At 36.6% G+C, this 20941-nt stretch overlaps 2 protein-coding genes and 1 pseudogene across 2 annotated transcripts; all 3 read left to right on the top strand.

Annotated features, from left to right (window-relative positions):
* Positions 1 to 3795: 3795 nt before the first annotated feature.
* On the top strand, positions 3796 to 4749 carry LOC117667151 (olfactory receptor 5AR1-like). The gene has a single exon (XM_034420367.3). The coding sequence runs from the start codon at positions 3814 to 3816 to the stop codon at positions 4747 to 4749; it is 936 nt and encodes a 311-aa protein (XP_034276258.1). The 5' UTR covers positions 3796 to 3813.
* Positions 4750 to 9006: 4257 nt separating this feature from the next.
* On the top strand, positions 9007 to 10191 carry LOC117667145 (olfactory receptor 5AR1-like). Its single transcript, XM_034420360.3, has one exon. The coding sequence runs from the start codon at positions 9226 to 9228 to the stop codon at positions 10189 to 10191; it is 966 nt and encodes a 321-aa protein (XP_034276251.3). The 5' UTR covers positions 9007 to 9225.
* An 8749-nt stretch (positions 10192 to 18940) lies between these two features.
* On the top strand, positions 18941 to 19986 carry LOC117667199 (olfactory receptor 5AR1-like; annotated as a pseudogene).
* Positions 19987 to 20941: the final 955 nt, after the last annotated feature.

A 20941-nucleotide genomic window follows, 5' to 3' on the forward strand; every position in this document is an offset into this window, starting at 1 on the left:
ATACGGAGGATTCCGGATCTGCGTACCTTCCGTCGCGCGCTTAAGACGTTTTTATTCCATCAAGCTGGCCTGACCTAAACTTTTCCTCTTTTAAATGGAATTTTAAATTTGGTTTTAATTTATTGGGGTTTTAAAATGTCTCAGCCAAATTTATTTAATTAGTTTTATTTCTATTTTAAATTTTGTATCTATATGTTTTATTTATGGCTGTTCACCGTCCTGAGTCCTTCGGGAGTAGGGCGGTATACAAATTTAATAAAATGAGAAATGAGAAATGAGAATGTGAATGGTATTGGAAATCACTAAGAGTTAAAGAAGAAGAATCCAAATAGACTCCCCACCTCCCATATCTGGTTCCCAGCATAGGTCATTTACCAAGGGAGCCAAAGTAGTCTCAGTACCATAACTTGGATGAAATCCTGACTGGAATACATTCAGAAAATTATGAAAGGAAGAAAATGTAGCTTATAAATTGCTCAAATTTTCCTTGGGAACAGGATTTTCCCAATCAAAAAGTAAATCTGAACTGAAAGCTTCGTGGTCCAAAAGTAAATCTGAACTGAAAGCTGTCAGCCTCACTTTCCTTAGAGATTCTCTGTGAATCTAACCTGAGGTTGTTGGGGTTTTTTTTTTCTTTTTGCAATGACTTGAAAGACGTCTAACTCTAACCATAGCTCCAATTTTCACTGAAAATAGTATTTCCCTATACATTTTACTGCGGTCCAAAACTAAGTCCAAACAGAAAGCTGTCATCTTCACTTTTCTCACAGAGCCCAGGAAAATTGAAATTTGAGGTCAGGTGTTCAGACTTCAAGGAGGCCTAACCCTAGCTCCAATTTTTACTGAGAATAGGATTTCCCAATGCATTTTACTTTGGTCCAAAAGTAAGTCTGAACTGAAAGCTATCACCCATTGCAAAGCTAGAGAGGCTTTGCAAATCTAACATTGAGGTTGCTTATTGGTCATGAATTGAAGGAAATCTAACTCTGACCTGTGATGTTGGATTTCCAATCAAAATTTGAGAAAGCCTAACTCTAACTCTACATGGCATTTTCCCTCCAACGGGGTTTTCCCATGCATATTCCCTCGCAAGCAAACTGAGCCAAAATGGGAAAATAAAAGTTCTACTACACCAAAAGAGCCTCTCTGAATCTCATCGGGATGTTGGGTTTCCTCCAGTATGTATATAAATTTCATCCAAATCCCAGGTGGAATTTTCTCTCCAGTGGGTTTTTCCATGCATTTTCTCTTGGAGGTAAACTAAATGAAAAGCCTCGATGAACCTGACAAAGTTGCTGAATTTACTCCTCGAAGTCAAGGAATTTATTTCCAGTTTTTGGAAAACAGGTTCATAACGAACATTCATTTCCTTAATGACCATAGTGTTTGCGTAAGAAGCACCACATAAATGGTCATAAAATTGGGTCAGTCACATGGGTGACCTGCTTTAGGACTGTCACAACTTATGACCCTAATGGCCAGGCTCCATTACAGTCATAAATTGAGACTAGCTGTAAAAGGGCACTCTTCCTTCCTTCCTTCCTTCTTTCCTTCCTTTCTCTCTCTCTCTCTCCTTCTTTCTTTCTTTCTTTCTTTCTTTCTTTCTTTCTTTCTTTCTTTTTTCTCTCTCTTTCTTTCTTATAATTTAAATATCCATGATAGTACATGTTTCTCTTTAGTGTTTGTATGTGTGCATGTATTTATTTGTTTGTTTGTTTGTTTGTTTGTTTATATCCTGCTTTTATTATTATTTTTACAAATAACTCAAAATGGCAAACCTATGCAACACGCCTTCCTCCGCTTGTTTCCCCCCCCCAACAACAACCCTGGCTGAAAGAAAGTGGCTGGCCCAAAGACACCCATCTGGCTTTCATGGTTAAAGTGGTACTTGAACACTGTCTCCTGCTTTCTAGCCTAGTGCCTTAACCACTAAACCAAACTACTTTTATACAATAAAATAAAGTAACAATAAGAAAAAACATGGAATAATTGAACAATGACAGATTGCAACTTATTATAATTGTGTATCATTATTAGAAATATATAAGTTCATTGAATGTAATAACTATGATCAATTGTACTAGTTTTACTTGTTTCAGACTGTATGACACTCAGGTGCCACACTGTTCACACATTGACTTGATATGTTTGTAAAAAAATAAGAAATAAAAAACTTTTAAAAACCCCACTAAACCAAACTAGTAATCATTCTGATCTCTCTAGAAACAAGAGAGTAGAATAGATTTTGGGCTAATGTAATGATCCAATAATAATGAATATTTACCAGCTAAATTTAATAGTTTTGATTTATCATGGGGAATCATTAGATATTGCTTGAATATATCTATAATTGTACAATTGCAATCTTCCAATTAAGTCAAACCCAGTTGGAACAACATTCATTAATTATGACAATGTGGTGTGTGTTCATTGCTGAGTTTGTTTTGAACAAACAGCATAACATTGAATTAAATCTTTAGCATTCAGAAGGTCTTCTGAAAGAAAGAACAGGCTCAAGAAGTAGAGATAATATATTATGAAGGAAACTTTCTTTGCCATGATTACAGAAGGCTTATACTGTAAGCAAGCCTTGGGTAAGCAGATGTTAAGAGTCATGCCGTCTTTCTTAATCTTAAAGTAGTTTTTTCTCTCATTGCTAAATGCATAGATTAATCAGAAGATCAAAATAAAGGCATATTCCACAGAATTTTCCTAACAAAAGTTTAGCCAGAAAAAATAGATTGTCCACTTTTTATAAAGCAACGTAGTCTACATGATATGATTCTTGGCATGTTGACCCCAAAAATATAATTTGACCAAGCAGAAGTATTTGATGTATAGTTTGTGAAGAAACATGAGCTCTCATTCACCTGGCACGTTATGTCTGTATCACACCATATATGTTCACTAAGCATGTTTTGCTCTGATGGTTCTGTTCTTTGTGATTAGTCTTCTGAGAAATGCATGTCAAACATTTCCCCAAATGTTGGGGGCAAAAATTAAAAGGGGACAATTCCATACCACACCCAAAAACTCCTACATTCTTTATCTATACCCATAAATGAATCCTTCTGAACCACAATATATCTCATTTATTCCCAGAGTAAGAAATTTCCAGTGTAGCAATTAAATTTGGAAAGAATCTCCCCTCTACTTTAGATGGATCTTCTGGGATGCTTTCTTTAAAGGTAATTGCCGTGCAGGGGAAGATCACATGGGGATCACAGATAATAGATAGGGCAAATATTTCCCTCTGCAGCTTCACCACTTGTACACTCCTAAAGAACCCCTTGTTTTCATGTTGCAATTAGATTTGCTAAACAAACAAACTTGCTAAACCAACAAAAGAATCTGATTGCTATTTGAGGATCACAGTTAGGATAAAATGCTGCACATCACTCAAGAAGACTCAGTGGCCACATTGAACCTTAGGCTTGAGGTTTTCTGATCTGATCTAAAAGTATGCCTATGAGACATGTCAAGATTTCCTCCCTGGTTTTAATTTCCCCAACATATAACATCTAAGAACATTAAAGATCTCAAAAGAGGTCCCAAAAGAGGTAAAATTATAAATAAATAAATTAATAAATTAAAGGATGTTTAGTGTACACACAATGTACCACCGTCATATTGATACCTTACCTTTTTATTTTACTTATGCAATGGTCTGGATTGAGTGAATATAGTACTACTAAAGAATAAGCGTATATATTTCTGGGGCTCAAACCAGTATACCAGCTGATACTGATTAATGTCCAGATATTAATAAATATGTTTTCTTTTTTTAAAATTCTCAACAGGAAGTTCAGATAGATGGAGAAGTCTTTGTTCAATCACTCAAGAGTCACCCAATTTATTTTTCTCGGTATTACAAGTAAGCCAGAACTCAAACTCCCTTTATTCATTTTGTTTCTTATTGTGTATATCATTACTGTGGTAGCGAATTTGGGGATTATTTTTATAATCAGATTTGATGCCCGGCTTCACACTCCTATGTATTTCTTCCTTAGTAATCTGGCTTTTGCTGATACCGGTTATTCATCAGCCATTACTCCTAAAATGTTGGTGGACTTTTTAATGGAGAAGAAAATCATTGGAATATTTGGCTGTGCAGTTCAAATGTTCTTTTGTGTCCTCTGCGGGAGCAGTGAATGTCTCCTACTGGCTGTGATGGCCTTTGATCGGTATGTGGCCATCTGTAGCCCACTGAATTATTCAATCATCATGTCAGAAAAATGGTGTGTCTGGCTAGTAGCTGTTTCATATGTTCTAAGCATTTGTTATTCAGTTTTATATATTGTGTGTGTGTTTAGTTTACCCTTTTGTGGACCAAATGTGATCAATCATTTTTATTGTGATATTCCTCCACTGCTAAAACTTTCATGCTCTGATACTCACATTAATCAGATAGTAATATTTGTACAAGTAAGTATAAATTGTGTAAGTACTACACTGATCGTTCTGATTTCATATGCCTGTATTCTGTCTACTATTCTGAAGATCCGCTCCACTTCGAGCAAATCCAAAGCCTTTTCCACCTGTTCTTCTCATCTGATTGTTGTCAGCTTATTCTACGGGACAATCTTTTTTATGTATTTACGGCCCAGTTCTACATATGCACTAGAAGAAGACAAAGTGGCATCTTTGTTTTATACAGTGGTGATTCCCATGTTGAACCCTCTCATCTACAGTCTGAGGAACAAAGATATGAAGGAGGCATTTCAGAAAATTTTGGGGAAATCGCTGTAATTTGAAAGTACATTATTAGGTCAGTAGATACTTATACATTGTATATGCAACTTTAATTGTCTAAAATAAGATTCTGTATGGGCTGAGCACACAGCCAGGAAACTGAATGAGTACTAACCCAGGTAATAAGATAACTATTTAGACTAGAGTAAGCCTGCAAGGATAACTTTTCTTTCACATTCTAGTTTTCTATGGATATATATTTGCTTTCACAGAAAGCATTAAACAGGTGATCTGATGGTATTTATAACACCATAATGCCACAAAATGACATAATGTGGTCCTGCCGATAATATCAAAGCTAAATGTTTGAATGACTATTTAGGTTTTCTTAAATATTTATTTAAGTATCTGAGTGAGCAACTGGAGAATAAAATCTTTTATTGCCTTCAAAGTCTTATGCATACATTTTTGAGAAATATAATTTCAGGATATAACGTTAGGGGAAAAACTATTTTTTTTACTCTGTACAAATATTATGCAGTTTAATCTGTTTAATTTGCTGAAGCAAAAGCCAGCTTTTAGTTTCCTTTACATTGTGCAGTCATGGGAATTGTTACTAAGGTCTGGTATACATACTCAGTGATCCCATTATCCATCATACACTTAAAATGAATATATAGATCATGGCATTTGAATGAACTAGGAGCCACAAATGCATTTCTTGTCAGTGGGATCTTATCTGCAACATTCTTAAAAAAAATTAAGCCATCTTTCTAACTCAGTACTGCTGCCATCTCTTGCCTGTTGAAATTTATAATTCTCTTTAAGTATTTTATGTTCTCTTATTCACATTTTGCCTTCCTCGATGATAGGGAGTAAGAGTGGAAATCCAAAATATCGCTTTTATATTACCTGACACTTTTGGGGGGGAATTAGTTAATAAAAACCTCTCAGCGTTCCAGGAACCATCTGTCTGAAGCTGGGTAAAGCACAACAGACACACGGAATTGGCTAATACAACCCAGGGTTTAATCTCGGTTAACACGACGGTTTTACAGAAAATGCTGGCGCTGTGACTTCAGCTCAAAGATGGAGTTAGCTGGCTGCTCAATTGCTGTGGTTTTATAGGCGTTGTAAATGAGTTTACAGCGGTAGCATCTTTGAATATACTGCCAGGTCCCGCCCCTCCCATTCGAAGGCTGAGAATGCCGGTGAATGATGTCATCAGCTGTCGTCACCGCTTTTGCTTCAGAGTGCCTGGGTTCCCCCCCCCCTTTGGTTTCCTCTTTCCTATATCGTCCGTCACCTATCACCATCAATGTGTTTCCTAGACGCGCATCCCCCTCCACCGTGCTTTGTTGCTGAATCTGGATGTATTCTTGAACATCCCTTCCCTGCATGGGTAAAGTTCTTGCCATCAGGTTCATCACGTGTGTGTTGAGGAGATTTGCTACTTGACAAAACCATACTTAATGTGACCCAACTATATTCAAATTTAATATACATTCTGAACATCCATAAGTTTTTGAATCGAATGCTCCTAACTAACATGATTAGGAGAGTTTTGCCAAGAAGTTATCATTTTAGATTACTTTCAAAACAGATATGAATGTCACTGACTAGTAGGCACATAACCCTTTTATGATCATGAACAAATTTCATCCCCGAGGCTGCACATAGTATCTATATTTTCTAAAATTGAAACAAGCACTATCTCTTTTTCTATGTATCGTTAAATTGTGATGTTTCTTGATGATTTTTCTGAAATTATGGTCAATAAAGAAATTTGTGGCTTCCGTTTCAAATTCTGTTTCAAATCTTTCCACTGCTTTGGTTTTATTTATTTTTTTACACGTCTACTGTTTGTGTCATGACATTTCCAACATTTATTGCTATACGATTTGCTTATCTTAGATATGATGGATGGAGTTTTATACCATTTATAGAACATTTTGTAGCAATTTTCCTTTAAGTTATAACTGGGTATAAACTTTAAAGATTTAGTCCATAATTCTTTCCAATGTAACATTGTAACTGATTCTTTAAAATTCTGGATTCATTTTATCATACAGTTTTTAATTTGTTCTGTCTCTGTATCATATCTTTTTTTTCTATTATTTTTTATTAAAGAGTTTGAAAAAGAAAGTTAAAAAATTACGCAAACTAATAAAAATTAGAAAAAAGAAAAAGAAGAAAACAAAGAGAATGGTAAAAGTGCAAGAAAGAAAGAAAAAGAAAAATAGAAAAGAAACAAAAAGGGGCAAAAAGCAGCTTCCAATTTTCTTTACAGTAGCTATAAGTACAAATATAAATATACCTCTTATTCTATGGTTACAATTTAATTTTTCTTTGCATAATCTATCCTGTCTAATAATCAAAGCCATAAATCATTTTTCTCTCTTTTATGCTAAAAGTCCATAAGTTTCTAATCATCAATAAACACAGATATTGTCTTCTCTTTGATCAAAGAAATCAATTTAGCCATCTCAGCAAGTTCCATTATCTTCACCAACCATTCCTCCATTGTGGGTATTGTAAACCTTTCCATCATTATGCACCCAATAATCTCGCTGCAGTTATATATAAAAACAACATTCCATTACTTTTTTTTTCAACTATATATCCATTAATCCCAAAAAGAAAAGCTATACACACACACACACCAACAGATGTGTTAGTTTTGTAGGAGTCTTTCAAGTTCTTCTTTTTTCTTAATATACTGTACGTCATTTATTCTTGAGAACTGATTTTATCCTTTTAGCATTTGTAATTTTATATCCATATCCATTTCCCAAAACTATGCATGGTTTTCATTTTCATTTCATTTTTTGTATTTTGTTACCCTGTTACCTCAGCTGAGCTATCACTGATATCTCTTTGTTTTATTCATTGTTCTTAGCTTTGTTTTCCATTCATTTTATTAAAAAAACTATCTACCTTGGAATACTTTTTCATTCAGGACCTGTGCTCCTTTTCCCTACCAACATTCCACATTCACTTTAATTTCTTGTATCACCAGATGGGCCCATAGATATTGATTGACTTCATATCATGTCTTTGGTCAACTGAGGTTAGCCTTAGACATTAGTCAAAGCTTAACACATTTTAATGTAGTAAATTCCAATAACAGCACTGTGTATCAAAAAGATCTCCAGTTCTTAGTATAAATAGAACATTTACACAGCTAAAATGATAGTCAGCTTTATTAGTGGAACTCAGTGAATATGTGGAAACAATCATCTTTTCTAACTTAAAGCAGCTACTGCATATTTAAAGCAGAGCTTCTTAATGGGGTTGACAAATATATCCAAAGAGCCTTGGTGGCGCAGCAGACTAAAGTGCTATTAAGTAGCACCAGCTGTCTGCAATTACTGCAAGTTCAAATCTCACCAGGCTCAAGGTTGACTCAGCGTTCCATCCTTTCGAGGTAGGTAAAATGAGGACCCGGATTGTGAGGGCAATAAACTGACCTTGTATAAAAAAGAACACCGCTTAGGGGGGGCCAAAAAGCCCTACTAAACAGGTATATACAAAAGTATGAAATATTGCTTCATGTATTGTAAGCCGCCCTGAGTCTCCGGAGAAGGGCGGCATATAAATCAAACCAATAAATAAATAAATACCCCTTAACACATTATATAGGAAGTCAGCAAAGTTTTACAGTTTGGGTTGTTTAAGCAAACAAAGGAGGGCTTTGGAAGATAGCAAGGCAACAGATTCTGAGCATCCAGCTGACACAGAAGAAATGCTATACGGTTGTTAAAAAGAAAGTCCCAGAGGCCCCAGAACATGAATAAATACTCTGTGGGTATCTCCTTAAATAATCACAGAGACACAATGCTTCATGTTACAAGTAAGTTAGTTAGTAATGAATTTGAGGTCTGACATTTAAGAGATTAGGCTCAGAAAGACAAACATGATAATAAACATGTTTGCCTTAAGGCCAACCATGTGCCTGCTTGTAGGAATGCTGAGCAATGGCTGGAACTGATAACAAGGAGCAGGAATGAAAGCAACAAAATTAAATGATGGTGGAGCTGATACAAAAAATGTTCCGGGGAAGAAGAGAGTCTAGAGAACTATTCAAAGGAGGCAAAAGGTTTATTTGGATGCAGGGGGGAGGAGCGTTAAGATATTGCAAGGTTAATAAAAAGTGGGTGGGTAGAAAAATATGGAAGCTAGTAATATGAGTAAAAAAAAATACCCGGGAAGAGAGAGAAGAGTCTATTGCTTGCATGACTCTTTAAAAATTTTTGGCAAAGGACACAACTAAAAGAAAAAACCATCTGGAGAAGTTTCTGTCAGCAAACTTGTAGGGTAGGTTAGAATCGTTAGGGATTTTTAGTTATCAGATTTTGTTTCATTTTTGTCTTTTACATATAATTTTAGGATTTTATTTTCAAATACTAAAAAGAAACAAAATCTTGTTTTAACTGAGAAAAATGGATGGTGATATGATCTTGACTGGTCTAGGTAAACATTTCATTTCACTGTATTGTTTCATATTTTAAACAGGAACTCTTGCTGGGAGAAATGTCCTGGCAGAATCATACTACCATAAATGAATTCATTTTTCTTGGCTTGACAAACCAAACAGAGCTACAATTGCCTCTCTTTGTTCTCTTCCTAAATGTGTACGCTGTCACCTTATTGGAGAATCTGGGAATGATTTTACTAATCAGATCTGATGCACAGCTTCAAACCCCCATGTACTTTTTTCTTAGTCATTTAGCTTTCGTGGATATCTGTTATTCTTCAGCCATCACTCCCAAAATGTTGGTGGATCTTTTAGCAGAGAGAAAAACCATTAGATTTTCAGCCTGTGTAACTCAGATGTTTTTATTTGTTATCTTTGGAATTACAGAATGCCTTCTGCTGGCTGTAATGGCCTATGACCGTTATGTGGCTATTTGTAAGCCTTTTCATTACCCAGTCATTATGTGCAGGAAAAGGTGTGCATTGCTTGTAGCTGGTTCTTATACAGTTGGCTTATTTCACTCATTGACACACACCATATTCACATTTACTTTATCTTTTTGTGGCTCAAATAAAGTCAACAATTATTTCTGTGATATTCCTCCACTGCTTAAGCTTTCTTGTTCTGACACCCATTTTTATGAGATGGTTATATTTGCTCTGGTTAGTATCAACTGTGTAACCACTACAATGACCATTTTCATCTCTTACTCCTGCATCCTGATTGCTGTCTTAAGGATAAGCTCCACAGAGAGTAGACGTAAAGCTTTTTCCACCTGTAGTTCCCACATGACTGTGGTGGCCATCTTCTATGGGACAATTTTCTTCATGTATCTACGACCGACTTCTACTTACACTCTGGATCAAGACAAGGTGGCCTCTTTGTTCTACACAGTGATGATCCCTATGCTGAATCCCATGATCTATGCCTTGAGGAATCAAGAGGTGAAACATGCCTTTCAGAGAATGATTAGGAAGTCTGTTTTTGCAAAATGGAAGAGCAGAACAATAGAGACACTTTAATTCTGCTCTCTCCTGGATTACAATCATATTAGAGCTATTTGCAATTGATCAATATTTCAGATTGTGGTTCTTAGGTGTGAGATTTTTGACCAGTTATTGATCTTCAGATGTTATTGAAAATATTCACATTGATGTGAAAGTGGGGAACAAAGTCATGTCTGATAACATATTTGATATTGTACAGTCTTGAATAGGATCAGTCCCTGGTAGAATATTAAGGTTCTGTTTCCACAGAGGCTGAAGCTGTGGTCACAAGAGGATGTTAAGTTCATATTAGTGACATCTGGGAAAGTAGAATTAGGCACTATAATCCATCTCAAAAATATGTTCAAGTACAGCAACAACAGTTAATGTTTGTAGCAATCTCTTTTTGTGTATATAAAGGACAATCAACAAAGTCTGATTCATTTTTTAAAAAATTACATTGTGCCAGAATAGCATTTTATAGAGCACCTCTTCTATATCGTTGATAGAGAAACAACTACAGATAATAATGAAGTACAGACTCTAGCACACATCTGATATTCCTTTGTCTTCAGGTTTTCAAAGTTTAATATTATCTGAGAAAGTGGCATATTTTTTTCCCTGAACTCCATCCTAAATTTATATTCTGCCTTTCCTCCAAGGGCTCAAGATAGCATACACAGCACATCCCCTTCCATTTTTTTTTTCATATAACCACAATGCTATGAGGTAGATTGGGCTGAGAAAGAGGGAGAGATAGAAAGAATGATTGGTCCAAAGTCATTCATCAATCTTCCATGGATGAGGTAGACTTGAATCTTGACATCCACAGATCTAGTCCCACTCCTAACAATTATACCGCACTGGTTTCTGTAACCTATAGAAATGAAATCTTCAGTCTTACCTGTTTCTATACTACAATGGCATTGCTCAGAATGAAACACAGTAACATGCCAGTTCCATGTCAAAATGGGGGACATTGTGCTGGTATTGTAGTCCAGAGTGTTTCTTAATATTATGAGGGATAATGCAGTGCTGATAATTTGCAGAATATAAAGATTTATTTTAAACAAAGAAATTGGTACTTCTATGATAGGTCAATAAAACATTTATTTGTTTGTTTGTTTGTTTTACTCGTTTATTTTAAATGCTTTTATGCCAGTACAGTGAAATGATTGTAAATGGTTTACAAAACATATACAATAAAATTATAGAACACACAAACTCTCAATTAAAGCACAATCACAATATCATAATTAGCAGCACCAACCTCTGCATTAGGTATCTCTATCCTTCATGTCACCATCCCCAAATGTCTGCTTAAATCATCAAGTTTTCACTAAGTTTTCACTTGCTAATCTTAACAAGATTGTTAACCTTAGTTTAGCAGGGAATGGATTCCTCAAGAAGAGAGCTCCAGCAGAGAATGTTAGTTACAAGTCCCTTCCCAAGGCACATCCCAAGGGATGGGGACAGGTAACATGGTTTCTCTACATTGGCACCCAATAGATGGGCAGATACTATCTAGAAAAAAACAGTCCTGCAGATATTATAAATAAATAACTTTATTGTCATTGTACATGTATACACAGTATCCCCATAAAATGAAGTTCACTTAACACCCAAAGACCAGGTCCAACACACATAACAATCCCCAAACACACTCCCACCCACCACAATTCCCCACCCCTAAACCACCCAAACATCCACACAATAGACCAAGTAATACTGTCCAACAACTCACTGATTTTTATTATTATTATTATTATTATTATTATTATTATTATTATTATTATTATTATTATTATTAAATTTCTATACCGCCCTTCTCCCTGAGGACTCAGGGCGGTGTACAGCCAAAATTAAAAAACATGCAGTACAAATATTAAAAAAACAATTAAAAGATATATAAATTTGGCCCAATTAAAACTCACTACCAGTTAAAACATTTAAAAATTTCTTCTTAAGCCAGCCCGGCTTGCTTGAAAAAATGGGTTTTAAGGGCACGACGGAAGGCACTGAGGTCTTGGATTCTCCTTATCTCTGGGGGCAGCTGATTCCAGAGGGTAGGTGCCCCCACAGAGAAGGCCCTCCCCCGGGGGTCACCAGCCTGCACTGTTTGGCTGATGGCACCCCGAGGAGGCCTTCTCTGTGGGAGCACACGGGTCGATGGGAGGTCGTTGGTAGCAGCAGGCGGTCTCGAAGATAGCTAGGCCCTATGCCATGGAGCGCTTTAAAGGTGATAACCAACACCTTGAAGCGCACCCGGAAGACCACCGGGAGCCAGTGCAGCTCGCGCAGGAGCGGTGTTACATGGGAGCGCCATGCTGCTCCCGTCACTACCCGCGCTGCTGTGTTCTGGACCAGCTGGAGCCTCTGGGTGCTCCTCAAGGGGAGCCCCATGTAGAGACCGTTGCAGTAGTCAAGGCGAGAGGTGACGAGGGCATGAGTGACTGTGCACAGGGAATCCCGATCAAGAAAGGGCCACAACTGGCGAATCAGGCGAACCTGACAAAAGGTCCCCTTGGTTACAGCCGTCAGATGTTCCTCCAAGGACAGCTGCATATCCAGGAGGACTCCCAGATTGCGAGCCCTCTCTGTGGGGGCCAACAACTCACCCCCAATAGTCAGTGATGGAGTCAACTGACTATATCGGGATGTCGGGAGCCACAGCCACTCAGTCTTGGAAGTGTTGAGCTTGAGCCTGTTCCTCCCCATCCAGATCCGCACAGCCTCCAGGCACTAGGACATCACTTCAAGGGCATCGTTGGGGTGGCCTGGGGTGGAGATGTACAGCTGGGTGTCATCAGTGTACTGATGGTATCTCACCCCAAAGCCACAGATGATCTCACCCAGCGGCTTCACATAAATGTTGAACAGAAGGGGCGAGAGGACCGATCCCTGCAGCACTCCACAGATGAGAGGCCTCGAGGTCGACCTCTGCCCCCCTGCCAACACAAACTGCGACTGGTCGGAGAGAAAGGAGGAGAACCACCGCAACACAGTGCCTCCCACCCCCAACTCTTCCAGACGGTGCAGCATGATACCATGGTCGATGGTATCAAAAGCCACTGAGAGATCTAATAGGATCAGAACAGAGGAACAACCCCTGTCCCAAGCCCTCCAGAGATCATCCACCAACGCGACCAATGCCGTTTCCGTGCTGTGCCCAGACCTGAAACCCGACTGGAACGGATCTAGATAGGATGTTTCCTCCAGGAACTGCGGAAACTGTTGCGCGACCACACTCTCAACAACCTTCACAATGAAGGTGGCCCTTTAGTTCATTGTTGAGTGCAATTATAGCTCTGGGATAAAAACTATTCAGAAAACGTGTGGTCCGAGTTTTAATTGTTCTGTATCTTCTGCCAGAAGGCAACAGTCCGAAAAAATTGTAAGCAGGATGAGAAGAGTCTCTGAGAATGTTATGCAACTTTCTCAAACAGCGAGATTCGAAGATGTCGTCCAGGGCTGGTAGCTGGAGTCGGATGATATTCTGGGCAGTTTTAATGATTCTCTGTAGAGCTTTTTTGTCTGCTACAGAGTTGCTCCCATACCATGCAAGAATGCCGTATGTCAGGACACTCTCAATGGTGCTCCGATAGTAGGACAGAAGTAGATGCTGAGATAGATTTATCTTCCTGAGCATTCTCAGGAAGTACAGCCTCTTCTGTGCCTTCTTCACAAGCATGTTAGCATTCATAGTCCATGAAAGGTCCTCTGAGATATAAATGCCCAGAATTTTAAAACTACCCACCCCCTCCACCTCCTCACCACTTATGGACAATGGTATTCAAGCTCCAATCATGTAGTTCTTTATAAGTTTATTACTAGCACCCTGAATTGTATCTGGAATCAAACTTGTGGTCAATACAGCATCTGAAGTCCTGGTGTTTCACAATAGCATTCTGTATCTGCTGAAGTTTCCAGATGGTTTTCAACAGCAGTCCACTATATAACTAAATACAGATCAACTATTAGCAATTTTAAAACATATGATTTAAAATACTACTATGTAATCAAAACTGAGTTCCTAAAATTGATGCTTCTATATATATAAACAGGGGTGAATCCAGCAGGTTCTGACAGGTTCTGGAGAACCGGTAGTGGAAATTTTGAGTAGTTCAGAGAACTGGCAAATACCACTTCTGGCTGGCCCCAGAGTGGGGTGGGAATGGAGATTTTGCAATATCTTTCCCCCAGGACTGGGGAGGGAATGGGGATTTTGCAGTATCCTTCCCCTGGAGTGAAGTGGGAATGGAAATTTTGCAGTATCTTTCCCCTGCCACGCCCACCAAGCCATGCCCACCAAGCCACACCACACCAACCAAGCCATGCCCACAGAACCAGTAGTAAAAAAAATTGGATTTCACCACTGTATCTAAGGCAATAATTGTTTTTATATTTTGACAGTTCTCAAGCATTTTTTAGTTACTTCATAAAATATTTGAAATCTTGGCCTGCAAGAAAGAAGCTTACATAAAGTCACAGGAGAGTCTAAGAAACACACAATAAGCAGAGTTAATAATAGAGTTCCCTAAATATCTAGAGAAGAATCAAAGCCAATGAACTCTCATATCGACACATTTATGTCAAGGGATTATATTAAAGCAGCGCTCCAAAGCTACATAATGGGTAATCTTAAAATACACTATCATGAATCTGCTATGGTGTTAGGAACTGAGAGCAGACTGAAAGGTCTTGGAAATCTAAAACATTTGAACTGATTTGCAATGATTATACTTGGGGGAAAGTCATTTCTAAAACAATTTGCTTGAGAACTAAGTTTGCCCATTTTATATTCTGGAGAAATGATGCTGCAGTAGAAATTCTATATGGACTATATGGAATATCTATTCTATATCTATTCTTTTCTTTAATCAAAACGGTCAATCTAGCCATTTCTGCCAACTCCATCCACTTCTGCAGCCATTCGTCCATTGTGGGAATCAAAATGTCCTTCCATTTTTGTATGTACAGTAGTCTTACTGCTGTCAACATATATAAGACCAAAGTTCCAATTTTTTTCTCCAAGTCTTTTTCCATTAAACCCAAAAGAAAATTTTCTGGTTTCATCTTTATCTTTGTTTTAAGAATTGTATGTATTAAAATATGAATCTTATTCCAAAATTTCTTTGCTTTATCACATGTCCACCATAAATGATAAAAAGTCCCTTCTTTACTTCTGACATTCATTTGAAATACCTTTATATATTTTAGATAACTTATCCGATGTTAAATACCAGCGATACATCATCTTATAAAATGTTTCTTTTAAATGATAGTTTAGTGTAAATTTTAAACCCTTCATCCACATATTTTCCCATTGTTCAAGCATCACATTATATTCAAAATTCCTTGCCCACTGAATGATACAATGTTTTGCATGTTCACTTTCCAAATTCAATTTCAATAATATTTTATAAATCTTAGCAATAATATGTTTATCACTATCACATAGTAAGATTTCCAATTCATTCTTAACAAAATCAAACCCATAACTCTTTAAGCTTTCTTTCAGTTGTTGATATGTAAACCAATGGCAAACATAACCTTTTGATTCACATTCTTCCCTCGATTTTAGTGTAGGGTCACCAGAGTTGAAAGATAGTATTTTACCATATGGCCACCTATCAGGCTTCACCACTATTTTTTTTCTTCAAAAAAGCTTCCTGGGGGGACATTCAAAAAGGGAACTTCATAGAGAATCTTGTTTTATATTTATTCCAAACTCGTGCATGGCACATGTAGCAAAATGATTATTAAAATCAACATTAACTTTAATTTTATCATACCATTGATAACCATGCCATCCAAACCTTAATTCATGGCCCTCTAATTCAAGTAACTCATGTTTTGGAGATTCACCCACTCTTTTAACCAGGCCAGACAGCATGCATCAAAATACAATTTCAAGTCTGGTAAAGCCAAACCTCCTCTTTCCTTAGCGTCTTGCAATAGCTTGTATCTAATTCTTAGTTTTTTCCCTTGCCGTATAAACTTAGAAATATCCTTCTGCAATTGTTTTAATGGATTATTGGTTGTGAGTATTGGTAATGTCTGGAATAAATTTATCTTTGGTAAAACGTTAATCTTAATTACAGAAATTCCACCCAAAAGTGATAGGTGCAGTTTGTCCCATTTTTGTAAATCCTGTTTAATATCCCTCCAAAGAGGGTAAAAGTCCTTATACTTTTCTAGACTTTTTCCACCATAAAATCTAATTTACTTCAATGTTTCCAGTAAGCAGGTGGGATCCAAAATTTATATTGAAATAAGATTAATAAGAGAGTTTTCTCATATATATGTAAATCAATATCATTAATATATAAAAACCTTGCTTGCGGCCCTGTTATAATTATTATTCCAAAATATCCAACTATTTAGGGAAGTCAAATAAAAAAGAAAAACCGTTTTCTAAAACCAAATTAAAAAGAAACAGATAAAAAAAGATAATACTTAGGTGCATTTTGACATACATTTATGAAGAAGGCAGACCATGCACCTCTAATTTAGGAGGTGCATAAGTCACAGTAGTCCAAAATTTATGACTTTATGAAAACTATGCTGCCTCTTGGAGGTAATGTAGGAAAGAAATCACGTAACTAAATAAGAGTCCCATTTTCATTTTGCTGAGATACAAACTTTGTAGGGGACCTCAGAATGGTTTAAAAATTCAGAAGGGAATAAATTAAATTCCTTTTAACTTCTCCAAGAACAGCCAAGCTAAGTTGCTCCAGAGACTTATGCAAGGACATATCGTACAAATTCAGATCAGCAAGCATTTTCTATTTATGCTAAGAACTGCAAAAAAGCAGGGACTGAAAATTAGAAACCAGCTGTGAAGTTAGAATAGTTGAGCAGAAGCGTTAGGGACCACATGTGGTCAGACAGGTTAATGAAGAAAATAAAGCAGTCCTTTTGGTATTAAATAATATAATGAATCATGGGATTGATGATTAAAAATGCATGTATTGTATAGATTCTGCAAATAAAATTGACTGAAACTTATGATTTTACTGCCATTATTATTATTCAACAAACGATTATGCAGCTGGAAAAAAGGCTGCTGCCTAGAAAACCTATCAATACAATTTAGTTTTTAAAGCATAAGAGAATTGAGTGTCTCTTCCTTCTTACTCCAACTGTGAATTTTATTAAATTTCTGCAAAGACTGTTTCCAAGGTAAGTAAATATTTGCTTTATACTATGTTAGTTTTCTCATTTTAGCTTTTACCTGAAAGAAATGACTTAAAGGGATATCTATATGGAGATTCTCAGTCATCCAGGTCATAGTTGTCCCAAAGGTGCTTTTTCAAGAGGCAACTGGACTTTTCTTGTTTTTCAAAACAAGAAAGTCCAGTTGCTTCTTGAAAAAGCAACTTTGGGACATAAAGGGATAAAACAACTTGAAATACTGTAGATGCAGTGAGTAAGGCTTAGAACCTATTTTACCACCATATGATATGGGGGCTTAAGATGACTATGGGTTAGTTACACTATGTACATGGATTTTTCCCAGAACTACGTGGATTAAGACATCCATTTTCATCTCCTTTCCAATTTCCAGTCAGTTGTTCTTCCATTTTGCCCTTATTTTTAATTCTGTTTTCAATCTAACACGTTTTGAGTAGCTGTCAAGCATGGAGATGGAGCAAGAAAACTTCTGAATTTTATACAAAGTCTTTTTTTTTCTTATTCTTCTTATTCAGTTCTAAAAACAAAAGTTGGACCTACTCTGTAGGTCATCTGCAGTGCCATGGTATAACTAATTTAAAACAAACAAACAAACAAAAAAAACCAGAAGGTATTTGGAAATGGTAGGGGGGGAAATGCAGAAACCTAACATACTGGTAGGTATTGCATGTAGCTGGATTTCTGGTCCCCAGAAAATGTGCATTAGGCAAACAAAGGGTGTGATCTGATTGTAGTTTACCTGCCACGGATTTTATTTTGTGCAAAATCTGCCATTATTTTAAACTGAGAAAATTGTAATTGTTCAATGAGAGAAGATCGTGTTTACCTGGGTGTCTTTTTTCAATGATTTTTGCTTACAGTTTAGAAATTTAAAGAAATTCTAGTAATTTGAAAACAATGTGTGCATACATATATAAGTGATCGTGTGTTTCAGGCTTATTCTTGGCTTTTTTAATTACCAACTATTACTTTTTGCTCAGAAATTAATCTGAACACATTTAGCTAGTTGCTTATTCAGAAAATTATGAAAATGAGTAAAAGAAAAAGTATTAACAGAATGGCTGCAAATTCTGTTAATTTGATGACCATCTGTTAAACTAAAATTCTCTTAATTTTATTTCTCTTTCCAGAACCATAGATAGTGTTGTGTTGGAGTTAGGGTTTGTTTTGTATTAAATGACAGGATGAATACAGCATCATACACTTAAGGGTATAATATAATACACATCATACACATCATGCCAATAGATACTTTTTAAGCATTAACCAATAATCATGTATATTTATTCAATCATATAATATAAATTTGCTTCAGTAGCATTCAATTCTGAGGTACATCAGATTGTAGATTAAATACAATTGTTAAATTCTTAAACCAGTTGAAAGTAATTTATCGGTTTTGCTGCCTGCAGGCAATAAACTGACATAATTATTTATTTGGAACCCAGATTTATTGCCGAAAGATTTCTACCACCTTATTTAATTATCTTTACTCATTGATGGCAATAAACTCTGTACATTCATTTTGTGTTGTACAAAAACAAACAAAAAATGTTTTTCCTTATCTATTCTTTGGAATTTTGCAGATATGGGGGGGAAAAATCTGGACGTGATGTTTGAAGAAAACACCACCACAGCTATCAAGGAGTTCATATTTGTAGGATTAACAAGCAGTCCTAAAATGCAGATCATCCTCTTTTTAATATTCTTTCTCATTTATGTAACTACTTTGATAGAAAATCTAGGAATGGTTGCTTTAATAGGGACCAGTGCCTGTCTCCATACCCCTATGTATTTCTTTCTCAGCAGCTTATCCATTCTGGATGCATGTTTCTCTTCTGTGTTTGCTCCAAAGATGTTAGCAAACTTTTTGGCAGATAAAAACTCAATTTCCTATACTGGATGTGCAATACAGATGTATTTTTTTATAGGTCTAGGGAGTGCAGAGTGCTTTCTCCTTGCTGCAATGGCTTATGACCGGTATGTAGCTATCTGCAAACCCTTGTTGTATCCTGTCCTCATGTCTCCCAAGGCCTGTATTCTTCTGGTGGCAGGTTCCTATGTTCTGGGTCTTTTACATTCTTTTATACATACTATTTTTACTTTCCAACTCTCATTTTGTGGTTCAGTTATCAATCATTTTTTCTGTGACATCACTGTGCTTTTATCTCTTTCCTGTTCTGATACTTACATCAATGAACTTCTGATCTTTTATGTGGCTGGGCTTGTGGAAGTAATCACCATCCTGAGTGTAGCAGTTTCTTATATATACATTCTCACCAACATTGTAATAGGAATTCACTCTGCCGCAGGCAGGCTGAAAGCTTTCTCCACCTGCACTTCACACCTCATCGTGGTTACCATCTTCCACGGGGCAATCCTTATTTTACACTTCCAACCAAAATCTAGCAACAAATCACCCCATCAAGATATGAGTGACAAAATTCTTGCTGTTTTCTACACAATTGTTATCCCCTTACTGAACCCTTTGATTTATAGCCTGAGAAACAAAGAGGTCAAGGATGCCTTAAGAAGTTCTTGGAGAAGAGCCTGGGTCAAAATAATTAGATATTTTTTTGTTTAAAGAAAGCAACAGTTTTCCTAATTTAGAGAGGCCATGGTATTGTAATTAATCTGTAAATAATTTCTCTGAAATATAAAAGCAGAATGTTCTTTGTTATAAATGATTTAATATGCTTTACTGTATTCTTCTTTTCATGTACTTGATGACAAAGTGTTAGGATCTTCCATGAAGACTTCTTTTCTGTCTAGGCACAAGGCCAAGAAACCATGAGATCATGTTTAGCAACAGCTACAGCACTTAGACTTATATACCACTACATAGTGCTTTACAGCACTCTCTGAAGGGTTTACAAACGTCAGCATATTGCCCCCAATAATTTGGATCCTCATTTTACTAACCTTAGAAGGATGGAAGGCTGAGTCAATCTTGAGCCAGTCAGGATCGAACTTCTGGCTGCGGGCAAAGTCAACCTGCAATATTGCATTGGAATCACTGTGTCACCATGCTTATGAGTGTTTTGGAATTAATTGTCTGATTGATAATACGAAATAAAAATGATTTTTATGGATTCGTTGTTTTGATATTTTTACTCCTATATAAGTTGTCTATAGTAATTTGATGAGGAGGAAGCCTTAAAGAATCAAATGAATAAACCAGTCTATGCACATCTTCACCCTGAGCTGTGAAATCAGTTGGTGGATCCTCTAACATTCTCAATGCATTTCCATTCCAGTGATGCATGTGCTCCTTGTAGATTTCCTAGGAATATATATTTAGAAAGGGGGAAATCAAAATATATTTTCTCTTGGGTTTTAAACCCACCTAATTCCAAACGGGATGATAGAGATATCCTTGTCAGAACTTGGTTGTTTTGTCATGCTGGAGCTGGATAAACTATGAAACATGTAAATGGAAGAGAAATGAGGGCTTGTTTCTCATTTACCATCCAATGAATAAGCAGATTACCTTCTCCCTATTACCCAAATTGCAACTCTTTGGGTTTGCATAACTGTAATACTAAGTTCAGCTATCAAGCCAACATTTCTGATTGAAGAGACATGCCAG

The sequence above is a fragment of the Pantherophis guttatus genome, chromosome 1 (genome assembly GCF_059756535.1).
Source record: "Pantherophis guttatus breed Tessera chromosome 1, ASM5975653v1, whole genome shotgun sequence".
Taxonomy (NCBI): Eukaryota; Metazoa; Chordata; class Lepidosauria; order Squamata; family Colubridae; genus Pantherophis; species Pantherophis guttatus.

Bases quoted from the DNA above. Each gene is read 5' to 3' on its own strand.
- LOC117667151 (XM_034420367.3), top strand. From the start codon at position 3,814: ATGGAGAAGTCTTTGTTCAATCACTCAAGAGTCACCCAATTTATTTTT.
- LOC117667145 (XM_034420360.3), top strand. From the start codon at position 9,226: ATGTCCTGGCAGAATCATACTACCATAAATGAATTCATTTTTCTTGGC.